Here is a 12,352-nt window from a genome sequence, read left to right on the forward strand (position 1 = left end):
AAGAATGCTTGCAGAGAGAAAGGGAACGACTAGAAATTGAAAGGCAAAAACTAGAGAGGGAAAGGATGGAACGGGAGCGTTTGGAAAGAGAGCGTGTCCGTATCGAACAGGTATGCATATTTATATTTTGGACCGTAGTGTAATATCATTTTGGAGTATAACTCAGTTTACACGTGGGGTGAATTTTTCTCTTCACCCTTCCACCCAGGCCATAAAAGAACAAACCAAACATTACAACATCCACAACATACAGCAACAATAACCTTTATCTTGTTTCCTTGCCTTGCGTGTAGTTTGATGGCAAATTCTTGCTACTGGTTTATGCAGTGGCAATACATGTCTGTCTCTAAACCTGAAGTTCAGCAGATCATATTGCCTATACCAGTCTTCCATAATTCTACTAGATTTTTCCTAGAGAATGTCACTGCAAACTTAATGAGATGTATTTCTGGGCAACAAAGACAGTAGCAATACAAGAAATTACCTGGAGATATTTCTATCTAACAGCCAATAGCTTCTCCAGATCTGTTGTCTATGTTTTTAGAGAAGTATTCCTTACGCTCTTTAATCTTAGTTGCTATCCAAGGATGAGTAACATCAGATAGCCTTTAATGGAAAACTCAAGTATTCATTCCATATATTTGCTAACTGCTTTATAGGTATCTCTAATAAAGAGCTATTTTGTTTGCTCTGTTTATTCACCCTTCCCTTTTGTGGTAGGAACGTCGAAAAGAAGCAGAGCGTATTGCCCGTGAAAGGGAGGAACTTCGTCGACAACAGCAGCAACTTCGTTATGAACAGGAAAAGAGGAATTCTTTGAAACGTCCACGTGATGTAGATCACAGGTAAGCTATTTCTCAAACCATTGTTTCATAGAGCTTAGTGTCAGACTAGAAAGTGCACCTGAAACAAGTCTTCACCGAAGAACTAGATTTCTGGTATTTGTTTGGTTTAGATACCAGCTTATGCCAAGCATGAAACAGACCTCATTTGTAGAAGAGCATTAGGAAATAAGAGAAGCATCCCATGAGTTAATTCTTAATGTACAAAACCAGCATACCACAATTCAGTGCATTTGCTGAGAAAAGCAATTCTTAGCAGATTGAACGAGTGATCGAAATTTCTAGCTTCTGCTTTGTTAGGAATTCACATTTCTGGTAAATGGATGGTTCAGGAAATCTGTGTGATGGATTTTAATTTTTACTGAAGCTGGTGACATCTATCATTTGCTGTTTGAGTGACATGAATTGAACTGGCTTTGATCTTTATTTGATTATAAGAATAGACTTGAGACCTTAGCCATAAAATTAACATATCAGTGGTACAGTGGAAGGTAAGTTTAAGTCATCATGGTAGATGCAGTAGCAAAACAGTAATATTTCTTCACCAGAAGAATAAAGACAGCTTCATTTTTCAAGGCTACTGATCATACACTTGAGTATCCTACATTCTTATCATAGAGACTCTATGCCTGAATGTTTCTAGTGAGCAAGCATGTGAAATTTCCTGCACTAATCTTTCCCGAGACAGCTGTTCTGATTTGTGGGTGGCTTGTTTTTGTGGTTTTAGGGTTTTTTTTCTAGAAGGCAATTTTTTTTCCCTAGAAGGCTATTTTCAAGGCAAAATTTTGCTACAGTGAATTTTTGTTGGGGGTTTTGTTGTTGTGTTTGGGGTTTTTTTGTTGTGTGTGGTTTTTTTTTTTTTTTAAACTGCCCAACACAGCATACTATTGATTAGATTTTTATTGATGTTTTTGTCTCTTTAATTTGCACTTCAAACAGAGGGGTGGGGTTTTTTTTGGTTTTTTTTCTTAAATTATTTTGTTCACTGCTACTTAAAGTGTCTACCTTTGTTAGTGGGTTTCCAAAAGTCAAATGAGTGCCTTTAAAACAGACAGCTGACTTAACAATTCTCTGCATACTAGGCCTTGATTTGGATACATGTAACTGATGAACGTTCATTTGTTTTGCTTGAAGGAGAGATGATCCTTACTGGAATGAGAATAAGAAGATGGCTCTTGATACAGATGCACGTTTTAGTCATGGTTCAGATTACAGTCGCCAGCAGAACAGGTTTAATGATTTTGATCACAGAGAACGGGGACGATATCCAGAAGGTTCTTCTGTTCCATCATCATCTTTTGATAGGTAAGTTTAGGGCAGGTATTTGCCTGCCAAAATCTCTGTGAATTTCACTCTTAACTGTTCAAAATCTAAAATGGTGCTAAAGGCTTTATACAGTTCTGATGCAATAGAATTGCAGTAGTGTCCCAAAATTTCTTGTGTCTTCAAGACTGGTCATTTATATAATGGAATCTGGTCCACTTTTCTATGAGGACTTTAAATTAGCTGCCTGGTGGTCCTTTTTGACTGACATCTTGAAAGAATTTTTGCGATTCTTCTACCAGGAAAAAAGAGACCCTACAATTGCTTAAATTATACTGACCAGAACGTGAACAGATAAATGCATAAAGAAACGTAAACTGTCTGTAAGAACTTGAGCTCAAAATGGCAATTGTAGAAATAAATGTAATTTGAGGTGGGAAGGATCTTTGAGAGATATACTACATATGTAGTACTAAACATGTAAAGATGAATAATATTTTTATATACTCACGTATGTGCTTACGTGTGCAGAGAAGTGGGAGACAAGCAAATTACTTTTTCCTATTTTAACAACTTAGGCGAGAACGTTTTGTAAATCAAGGTGAAGCAAAAAAGACTCGCCCAACAGCACGAAGAGAAGAGCCAGGGTTTGAAAGGTATCCTAAGAACTTCAGTGAGTCCAGAAGAAATGAACCACCACAACCAAGAAGTGAACTTCGAGATACAGACAGACGAGAAGTGCGAGGAGACAGAGATGAAAGAAGAACAGTGATAATTCATGACAGACCTGAAATACCACATGGTCGACATCCAAGAGAGACTGGTTCAAATCCACCTAGGCAAACAAATTGGAAGAGCGAGGGAAGCATAAGCACAGACAAACGGGATGGCAGGTAAATTTGGCTAACTAACAAACTAGTGAAGGTACTAATTCTCATAGAACTCGCCTATAGTAGCAATTGCTCAAAAGGTGATGTGTAAACAGACCCCTTCCTAAAGAATGGCAAAGTCACTTTCCAAAAGCATTAGAAAAAATTGTGTGTAGATTGTCACGTGTGCTAAACCTGCTCTGTAAGCTTGATGCTGACTCCCAGAGGTCTATTCTTAATCACATGTAGCAATGTATAGTAAGGAGGCTTTTGTGCAAGAATGCAGATGTAAACAAATAACATGTAAGCTTTAATGATTTAGAGAGCCACGTGGATCTAAAATGATGTTTCTAAGAAGCTAACTGCAAGTTGCTAGGAACCTGAAAACCAAAAAGGGATCTTTGAAGTCTACATGTGCTATGATTTGGTACCAATTCTATTATACTGAAACCAAAATTTTGATAAAAGCAATTTTTACAGAGGCGAGAGGCCAGATCGATCAGGAAGAGAAGTGTCTGGACATGTGAGAGGTGCACCTCCTGGTAGCCGTAGCAGTGCTTCTGGGTATGGAAGCAGGGAAGGAGAACGCGTGATGGGAGAAAGAGGTGGAGGACAAGTAAGTAATCTTGTGTTTGTGTGCATGAGTGAGAGACTTGAAAACGCAAAAATGCGCTGAAAAATTACCTTGTAGCATCATATAAATCATATTCTGCCTATTTTCAAATTTTTAAAGGTTTTTGTTGGGTTTTTTAATAGCCAAGAAATTGCAGAAGACATACCCAACTCTTATGTCTAGCATAAGGCAGATGAGAACAATACCTGATAAGGCTTTTAAGAATTTGTTGTCACCCTGTGTTTTCAGGGTCTTAACCTTACACTGCCTGCTATTTCCACTACAGTTTGTCATCGTAATCTGCAATATGCTATTGAGAGAAAAACCTTCCTTCTGTAAGATTTGTCTTAACAAGCTACAGACTAAATTGCTCCATGCTACTAGATTCAGAGGCATTTGGGAAAAAAAAAAAAAAACCAACCCAAACTTTTCTGTAGCTATATGGGACATGCCTGTCAGTGATTATATGAGATCAGGGCAGAACCCATGCGGTCATTATTGCAAATTTAGTTTCTTTTTGTTATTCAGAGTTATTTTTAACAGGAGCTAACCCATGCTTACAAGAGTCCTTTGGACTGAAATCTTAAAAGTTGCATGACTTCTGTATGTTTTATATATATAAGCTCTAATCTTAACTTTCTTGAAAAGCTAGTTCCCTGTTGATAATGAAATACACCTTTTATTCCAAAAATGACACTTGCTTTCTTGTTAGCACTATAATGAGGACAGACACGTTGTTGAACGCCACAGTCGTGAAACTGGACCAAGAAAAGAATGGCATGGACCTAGTTCTCAAGGAAGTGGGTATCATGACACAAGGAGAATGGGAGATGGCCGTGGAGGAGGTGGCATGATGTCTCCACATACAAGGTACAAAACCTACTTCCTCTCAGTCCCCTACTGAGCTCTCAAAGCTTTGGTTTTGCTTAGGGAGTACAATAGACTCGATGCAGCAGCATTACTTTCTATGGATGGGTTGCTGCTGCACAATGTACAAACCTGTCCTTCCATGGCAGCACATAGCTCCACAGTTGTCTTGCTAATGACAGTATTGTTCAGCTGCACAGAAGCAAGTGACTTCTTGCAAAATCTCTTTTCGTGCATAGTTTCAAGTCTCTTTTGAGACTTACAGTTTGTTACATCTCATATCACTCAACTGTTATTCTTACCTGTACGCCAAGGATTTAGATGCTTACCATAACTTAACACTCTTTTAAAACCTTTGTTTCCAGTAACTCTTCACCAATTAATAGAGTTGTACAGATCACAGGCAATTCCATGCAGAGAGGAAGTGGCTCAGGATTTAAGCCATTTAAAGGTGGACCTCCACGAAGATTCTAAGAACTACGGCTGCTTGGTCTCAAGATAACTTATTGAAATCTCTTGTAAACTTTCTCTGATTAAAAACAGGAAACCTTGTCTGGAAGTCCTGGTTAAATTTTTTTAATTTAACATGATTATTTTCCTCTCAATTTTGGAGGCATTTTAATAGTTACGTTGTAATTTTGGATAGTTTTTGTGTATCTTTGATAAGCATTTTCCCTGAGGCACTAGAGCTGTCTAAAAACAAATTGGAACCAAAATATTTGTTAATCTGTATAAAAGAATAGTTTGCAGCTGTGTGCTAGTAGTTTGATTTACCAACATTAGCTCTGTGGTGTCATGCTTTAAAGTTAGCTACTTATCACAACATACACAACTATAACCTCCATTTTGAAGGTTGTCCAGGCTCTTCTCTCTGCTTTCTAATTTGTAGAGAAATAAGATTGTTCTTTCGTTACTGGGTATTATGTAACCTATTTTTGCAGAAGGTACTGTTACATTGAGTGCATTTATGTGTATTCTTGCAAATGTATTCTTTTGAAATAAACCTTCATATTCTGTATAGCTTCTAGTAAGTCTTTGAAACTTAGTCTTTGGGGAAGGAAGACTGAATTTAACAGATGTGTAGGTATAGCATATCAAAACGTGGGTGCCATTAACTTGTCTCCATAAACACTGAATTGAAAATCTAGGAGCACTTTTGATAGCACAAGAAAGATTAATACCAAAAAAAGATAGGAGGCCTAAAGAAATAATTATATGCAGTTTGCTCTTCCTGTATAACAAGGCTCTGGCAGAACTGCAGTACAGGTTATTTTAAACCAGACTACCACAAATAAGTGTTACTTAGAGTGGTTGGGGAATCCTATATATGCAGTCTTGTTCAGGTACACCTACAACTCATTCCTGATGAGGTCTCAAGCAAAATCTTGTGATTTTAATGTTCAGTGGCCTATGTTAAATCTTCCTTGATCAGGCCCAATCAGAAATGTCAGGTAGTCAGTCCAAGACTCCTGTCAGTCAGCCAGCATAAGTACATAGTTAAAAAGTTGTTGTTCAGCAAGTGAAAAAAAAAAGAAAACTTAGAAAAAAGCAAATCTAATCCATTACATAGTGGACAGAGAGATGAACAGAGGACCTTGCTGATAGAAGATAAGAAAAGAAAGGCTTGTAAAGGAGTATTTGAATAAGAACTGGAAGGTTTTACTGGTCCATATTGTCTTTTAAATAATGATTTAAGTTACATATTTGAAGGCAAGAGCCAGTAAGAAGCACATGGATCTTTGCCACCCTCAGTTACAGCCTGTTTGCTGTGTGGAAGAACTGCTAAGTTATCATCTGCAGTGTTCCAGGGGAATTAAGTATAGCAGAAAACAAGATAAATTAAACTGTATTTGAGTAAGTAGCCTTTCAGGAAAGAAAGGAGTAGAAAGAAGCCTCATAACAGCATATTCTATAATTAATCCTTTGTGAATAGTCACAATTGAAATATTTATGTTTAAACAAAAGAAATATGCTGTATCAGCAAACATGTCAGGATACATTTATCCAGTAACTAACTTACCTCGATGCATTTCACACATCTTCTGTTGTTCAATTCTTAGAAGAAAAATCTAAGTTCAATTTAGTGAATTTTTTTGCAGGAGTTTCCAAGAGGAAGTGCAAGTTAACACAGTGCATTTTAAAAAGTCCATATCCATGTGGCTGCAGTCTGTGCTTCATTAGGCGTGACAATACAAACTAAGTACTTGCTATAAGGTGAATGTGTAGTGGCTAATAGATCAAATGGGAAATACAGAAAGTTTATACCCTTAAAAGACAGAGCTATAGAGACATACAAAAATAAAACTCAAGATGTGGCTTGGTATCTTGTCTACAGTAAATAAATCTAGATGTACATTCCAACTGTTAAAGGTATAAATAATATTTACTTTTTTGCTTAATTAAATGAAAATATGCATGTGTAGATATTCCACTTAAAATATGGATAATGGGGAAAAAAAACTGATTGAAAACAAATTGCCCAAAACTTTGAATTTCTAAAAGATTTAGATCAACAGAAGCCTATTCTTTTCCAGAGAAAGATATTTTTTTTTTTAAGTATTTCTTCCAACCTTTATCATTAGGAAAGAACTTAAATACCTAAATGAAATGTTTATTTAAGTTTGCTCACTTTAAATTTATTTACATACAATGAATTTCAGAAGACTCTTAACCAAAATAAATCTCAGTAGGGTAAAGACCTTAAGCTGTAGAAAGGCAGGTAACTGAAGAAACTTTCTAAAAGATAACAGAATTTAACAGTTTTTCTTTTGTGGTACACAAACAAGAAGGGGTATTAAGATACAGAACTGGACTTCTCTTTTAAGTGTTCAAAATTATTTTAACAATTTACAAGGAAAATGTTGTTTCCTTATAGTCTTTAAAAACACATTAATACAATATAAACAATTAAGGCTTTTAAAATGCAAAACATTCAGTAGTTGAACTTGTAGATGCCATTACAATGTTGGATAACAGTGTAACATGATGGTGGAAAGGATTTCAGTCACAGACATTGGTACAAACAATACTGCATGACTAGATTTAATCATGTCATGCACTTCTAAAATACAATTTTTAAAAATCTAAGTTCTCCCCTCTCAGTACACCTACAGTCGCTTGCATTAGCTTTTATTTTTGCGTTTCCCTTTAAAACTAGATTTAGAGATCATTAGGCAATTAGAGAACATTAGGTGACTAACAGGCTCACACCTAAACTGCTGATTAAACACAGCAATTGCACAATTTTGGTGGGTCTAAGCATGGCATCTTGAAGACATCACTAATGTGGGCTTGTTTGGAACTTCCCTAAACCACTTTTTTTTTTAAAAAAAAAATTTCATTGTAAAAAGAGCCAGTCAGGACAATAGAACAAGGGGCAATTTCTGCAGGATTCATGTTTGTACATTTCATCAGTTTCCTCTGAGGTTTCTTTAATAAGCTTACACATACATGTAAAAGATGACTATCAAATGTTGTACAAATAATAGCTATGCATCTGTTGACCAGAAAAAAAATAATAAAAAATTACTTATGAAAACTTTGATAAGAACTTTCACCAGAAGCTGTAATAGGAAAGATAAACCAAAACTTTGTTTTTTAACATTAAAGCTCTATCAGGTTATTGGGGGGGGAACTGATGACAGTATTTTTTACTCCCCCTCTAAAGAAAGAAGCTGTAAAGTACTAACATTCTGTGACTTTTTATGTAAGAACTGGTACTGAGCAAGTAGCAACAGATTTAGAATTTATTTCTGTGGGACAGGAAAAGATACTTCATATTTTCTACAGTTTTAAGCACCACTACCAAATTTTTTGAGGCTTGACCTATAAACAGTGATTATACACTGCAAAAACATAGCGGGGAAAAAACCATTCATGAGTGACATGATTTGGACAATACAATCTATAGCAGCCCGGGGGGAAGCATTAACTGCTTGCTTTTTTCAAGTACAAACTGTATCAAACCAGAGCGAACGTCTGTACTGTAGCTGTGTGACCAGTCACGCTCTTTAACATCACGTACAGCACTAGTGACTTCAAGAGTTGCCAAAATATAGATGAGGAGGCACTTGCTACAACAGATTTGTCTCCTGAAATCACTGTACCTACAGTCACTTTTTAATGGGTTCTCAAAAGTTATTGTTGCTTACCAGCCTCAGAGAGAAAGCATGTAAGAAATGCAGAAATGCAAGCACACTGCTCTAGAGTATATGAAATACAAATATGTAATTATTGCAACTATTCATGATAAAAAATGCAAATGCTGAATTACAGGTAGTTTAAAAATTCACAAGCAGGTTTATTGGTTCACTGTATCTATCTGCAGTGGTCTCGAAGACAACCAGCTACTATGGTTTTCCAAGCAAAAGAAGGATTTTCTTTCCACAGCAATATTTGTAAATACAATTCAGTTGTAAAGTCTACCAGTGCTGCAATTGGCCAAAACCCCCAGACTGTTATTTACGCACCTCACATAGAACCTGTTTTCAAATGTTCAATCTGAAGCATTTCACTAAAACTCAATTCTAAACAAAACCAGTAATTAACATAAAACAGGTCCTTTTGGTTTTGCAGATTAACCAAGCTGCAGTAACAAAAGCCAAAACAAAGTAACAAAAAACAAAATTAAGAGGCTGGTTGATGCCCTGACACCAAAATGAAGAGAAAATAAAGTTCCATTGGAAATAAGCATAAAACACTGAACATGTAACCTGCTAAAGAGCTAGCAAATCTGAAGACACAGTTAAATTCAAAAGTGAGCTTGTTTTTTTCTAAAAATACACAAGATAATCTAACTTTCCTCTTCAAAGAGACAGAAATAGCAGAGGTTAAAATGTCTTATTTGGTCTGATATTTCTCAAAAGGATAGTGCTGGTCATCAGCTTCCTCTACACCCTTTGGAAGTTCCAGCTAAAGTTGGCAGTACAGACTTTTATTTCAGTTGTTTCTCCCAGTTCTCTGCTTGCAGAGTCACTACGTGTTGGTAATTAACTGTGAAAGATTTTAATAAATTACGAAACTGGCTTGCGTAAGTCTACCCTGAAATGTCACGTTCCTCCTTCTGGCTGTGTCTGGCAGCATGAAGTTGGACTGGGCAGACATTTACTAAAAAAAGATTTAAGACAAGTGTTAAGTATTGCAATACTGCTCCGGAAGTTTGAAAGGTTCCTAAGATGCATTCAGCCGCCACTAATTACTGTGACTCTAAGATAACCCTGAACTGTTAGCTATTGCAGTTCACAAGAGACCATAGTAAAAAACCAAGATGTTGCATTATTTTGTTTAGAAATAATTATTTTCCTAACATTTATTAAAGCCTTCCAGTGAGATCTCTACAGCATGGGTTTGCTGCTGATGACACAGTTCTAAAGGTGATTGCAGCATATACAGCTAAATACAACATTCTCTTACAATGTCAAATGTTAAGGTGTTGGTTTTCTTTTTAATAATATTATGTTCCATATAGACTTAGTACAAGACAGGAAAAACATTGTGTCAAATCATTACAGTTCTTCAGAAACTTTTATGCCTTCTTTAATTTCCCAAGACTGAAGAAGACAGTGCTACGAAGAACATTTCACAGTAGTTTCAAAGTCTGTTAGGAAAGCAGTCATCTAATTTTCTGTGTTTCTTTCACAGAAAGAAAGTGCATTTATAGCATGGGCAGAAATAATCACGCTAGCTTTATTATAGCTGGCACATAGAATAAATTAGAATATGGACTTAATGAAAATATGTACTTGGAATTCATATATTACATGGAGAAGTCCATATCATCATGTCCTCAGTATGAAAACTGTTAGCATTAGCTAGATACAGTTGGCATGGTTATGTCTCCTTAAACTACACTGGGTCTTCATGAGCTGCATCAATGTACAGTCAAGGAAGGCTAACAGAGCTCATCTTGTAAAACTCCTGCCTATTCTGGATTCGTTGAGATGCAGCGTATAACAGCACTCATTTTCTTCTATCTAATTTTATCATTTCCATGAAGTTTTATAATTTACCATTGCCAAAAAGAATGTTTTGGTAATGGTAAAATGCTTTACTTGGAGTTTTCCTTTAACTGTTCTACAGCTCTTCTATTTAAAAGCATCAGTGTTGGTAAGTGTAAATACTGATTTTGTTGGTGTTATTTCTGTGTCTGAAGGCAGAAGTGTTAGTATCTGTTTACTTGATTACAAGCATAAACATTAACTCACCAGCTTCACAGACTGGACCACATGAGCAAGCCTTAAGAAAAAACATATTCAATGCAAATATTAATGACCAGATATAGCCAGTTCATGTAAAGGGGAAAAAATTGTCTGGTTTCATATTGTTACTTTGGAGTTCCCCAAAACAAGAGATGACGAAACCCAAGGATGTACCTATTACTCAACTGATTTGTTTACTGACACACTGGTGTGTCTTCCGATGGCAATTCTGACCCTCTCCTTGGCATGTGCCAGTGAACCAGAACAAAAGTCAACAGAATGTTTCAGACAAAAATACCAGTTATCCTGGCTTTTTCTGAAACATCTTTAGAGGAAATCTAAAAACGCTAAACCATGTCAGGTGATTTCCCAAACCTAGCAACATTTTGTTGAAAATTTTTCTGTGCTGTCACGTAGAGGTAAACATAGGATATTGACTTCTAAAGATAATTAACCATATAATTAAAGTTCTTAACATCAGAAAACAAGGAATTGCTCATTTCAACACATGACGCTTCTCCATGAGTGCAAGTAATCCTACTAACCAGAAAAGGAACTGTAAAGGCAGTAAAGAACTTCCCGATTTCAGCAAGTTCCCTAGAGCTAACTCTGCAGGTAAAGAGAGCTCAGAGTAACAGAGCTGACAAAATGACCAAAACTAAACAGTAGATAACTGACATTTAATAAAAATATTTTGAGTTATAAGAACAGCTAGTCTTGACCTAGAAGCATTATTAGAGTGAAGAACAGTGCACACAGGGACAGACGCTGCCAGCCCACAATGAAATAAGCACACTGCTTGTTACCTGGGTGAGAAGATTTGGCCGCTGCATGCTGTGCTACAGCTATTTAGGTCTAAGATAACAGCAAAATTAAGGACAAATTCCTAAACTATCTCCAGAGGTGGTGTAAGGACTTATGTTCCAGCCTGTCTTTCCTCCTCAGCACTGCCCTACAGCACTTCTTCCTCATCAGAGCAGATGACAGCTGAGCTTAAATACATTGCTTTTCTACTGGGCAACTATAAGAACAAGCTGTAAACAAGAAGGAGCTATATGGAAACACTACGGAAATTAGCATCGAGTAGACTTCTGTGCAATTGATTTTGTACAAGAAAGTGTCATTCATCTCACCAAATTTTCCCACTGAAAACAACACTGCTAACAGTCTATTGCTAGTTATGCTTAAAAATAAAAGCCCTGACTGCACTGAATCACAAGATAAAATGCGTATGTTTAAGTTCTTGCACACAACATTTGCTATCATTGGACTATATGAACAATTTTCAGTGTCAGATTTTTCTTGTTACCAAGGTCTTGTTATCATAAAAGAGGTGGAAAAATTGTGAGCATTATATTACAACCAAACTAGGCTTGTTATTTTTGCTTTTCTCCAATATGCTTTCTATCTAATGAGGATACTGCATCAGTTAACTTGCATTTCTTGAGTCACTGGCTGTTTAAGGTTACAACCTTAAAAAAGTCTACTTTTATACAAAATAAATACAGCTCTTAATTCAGTATGTTGTATTTAAGGACATACTTTGTATAAACTTTAGCAATCGACTGTGATAAGCATACTAATGGTAAGAAAGCTGATCTAAGCAATGAGCTAGCTTTGGGTTATAGATCTATTTGTAGCAGGAAAGAAGGTTCAGTTAAAAGTACATCAGCTTCACCTTTTTCTCGAGTATTTCCTGCT

The 12,352-nt window shown here is 36.3% G+C and overlaps 2 protein-coding genes across 5 annotated transcripts in view; one reads left to right on the top strand and one right to left on the bottom strand.

Annotated features, from left to right (window-relative positions):
• SLTM (SAFB like transcription modulator) overlaps positions 1-10,346 on the top strand; it is a 29,963-nt gene extending 19,617 nt beyond the window's left edge. The window contains exons 16-22 of the mRNA XM_035899536.1: positions 4-110; positions 721-845; positions 1,977-2,147; positions 2,684-2,998; positions 3,455-3,590; positions 4,300-4,457; positions 4,820-10,346. Of these exons, the coding sequence (XP_035755429.1) occupies positions 4-110; positions 721-845; positions 1,977-2,147; positions 2,684-2,998; positions 3,455-3,590; positions 4,300-4,457; positions 4,820-4,928 (1,121 nt within the window). The 3' untranslated portion in view covers positions 4,929-10,346. The remainder of the gene's footprint in view (positions 1-3; positions 111-720; positions 846-1,976; positions 2,148-2,683; positions 2,999-3,454; positions 3,591-4,299; positions 4,458-4,819) is intronic.
• Positions 10,347-10,348: 2 nt separating this feature from the next.
• Positions 10,349-12,352, bottom strand: part of MINDY2 (MINDY lysine 48 deubiquitinase 2) — a 33,477-nt gene continuing 31,473 nt past the window's right edge. For all 4 annotated transcript variants that reach the window (XM_035899568.1, XM_035899570.1, XM_035899567.1 and 1 more), the window contains one exon: positions 10,349-12,352. This exon is cut by the window's right edge and continues 3,617 nt beyond it. The gene's annotated coding sequence lies outside the window, so the exon portion shown is untranslated.

This window comes from Egretta garzetta, unplaced genomic scaffold, assembly GCF_000687185.1.
Source record: "Egretta garzetta isolate BGI_Z169 unplaced genomic scaffold, ASM68718v1 scaffold287, whole genome shotgun sequence".
NCBI classification, from domain to species: domain Eukaryota; kingdom Metazoa; phylum Chordata; class Aves; order Pelecaniformes; family Ardeidae; genus Egretta; species Egretta garzetta.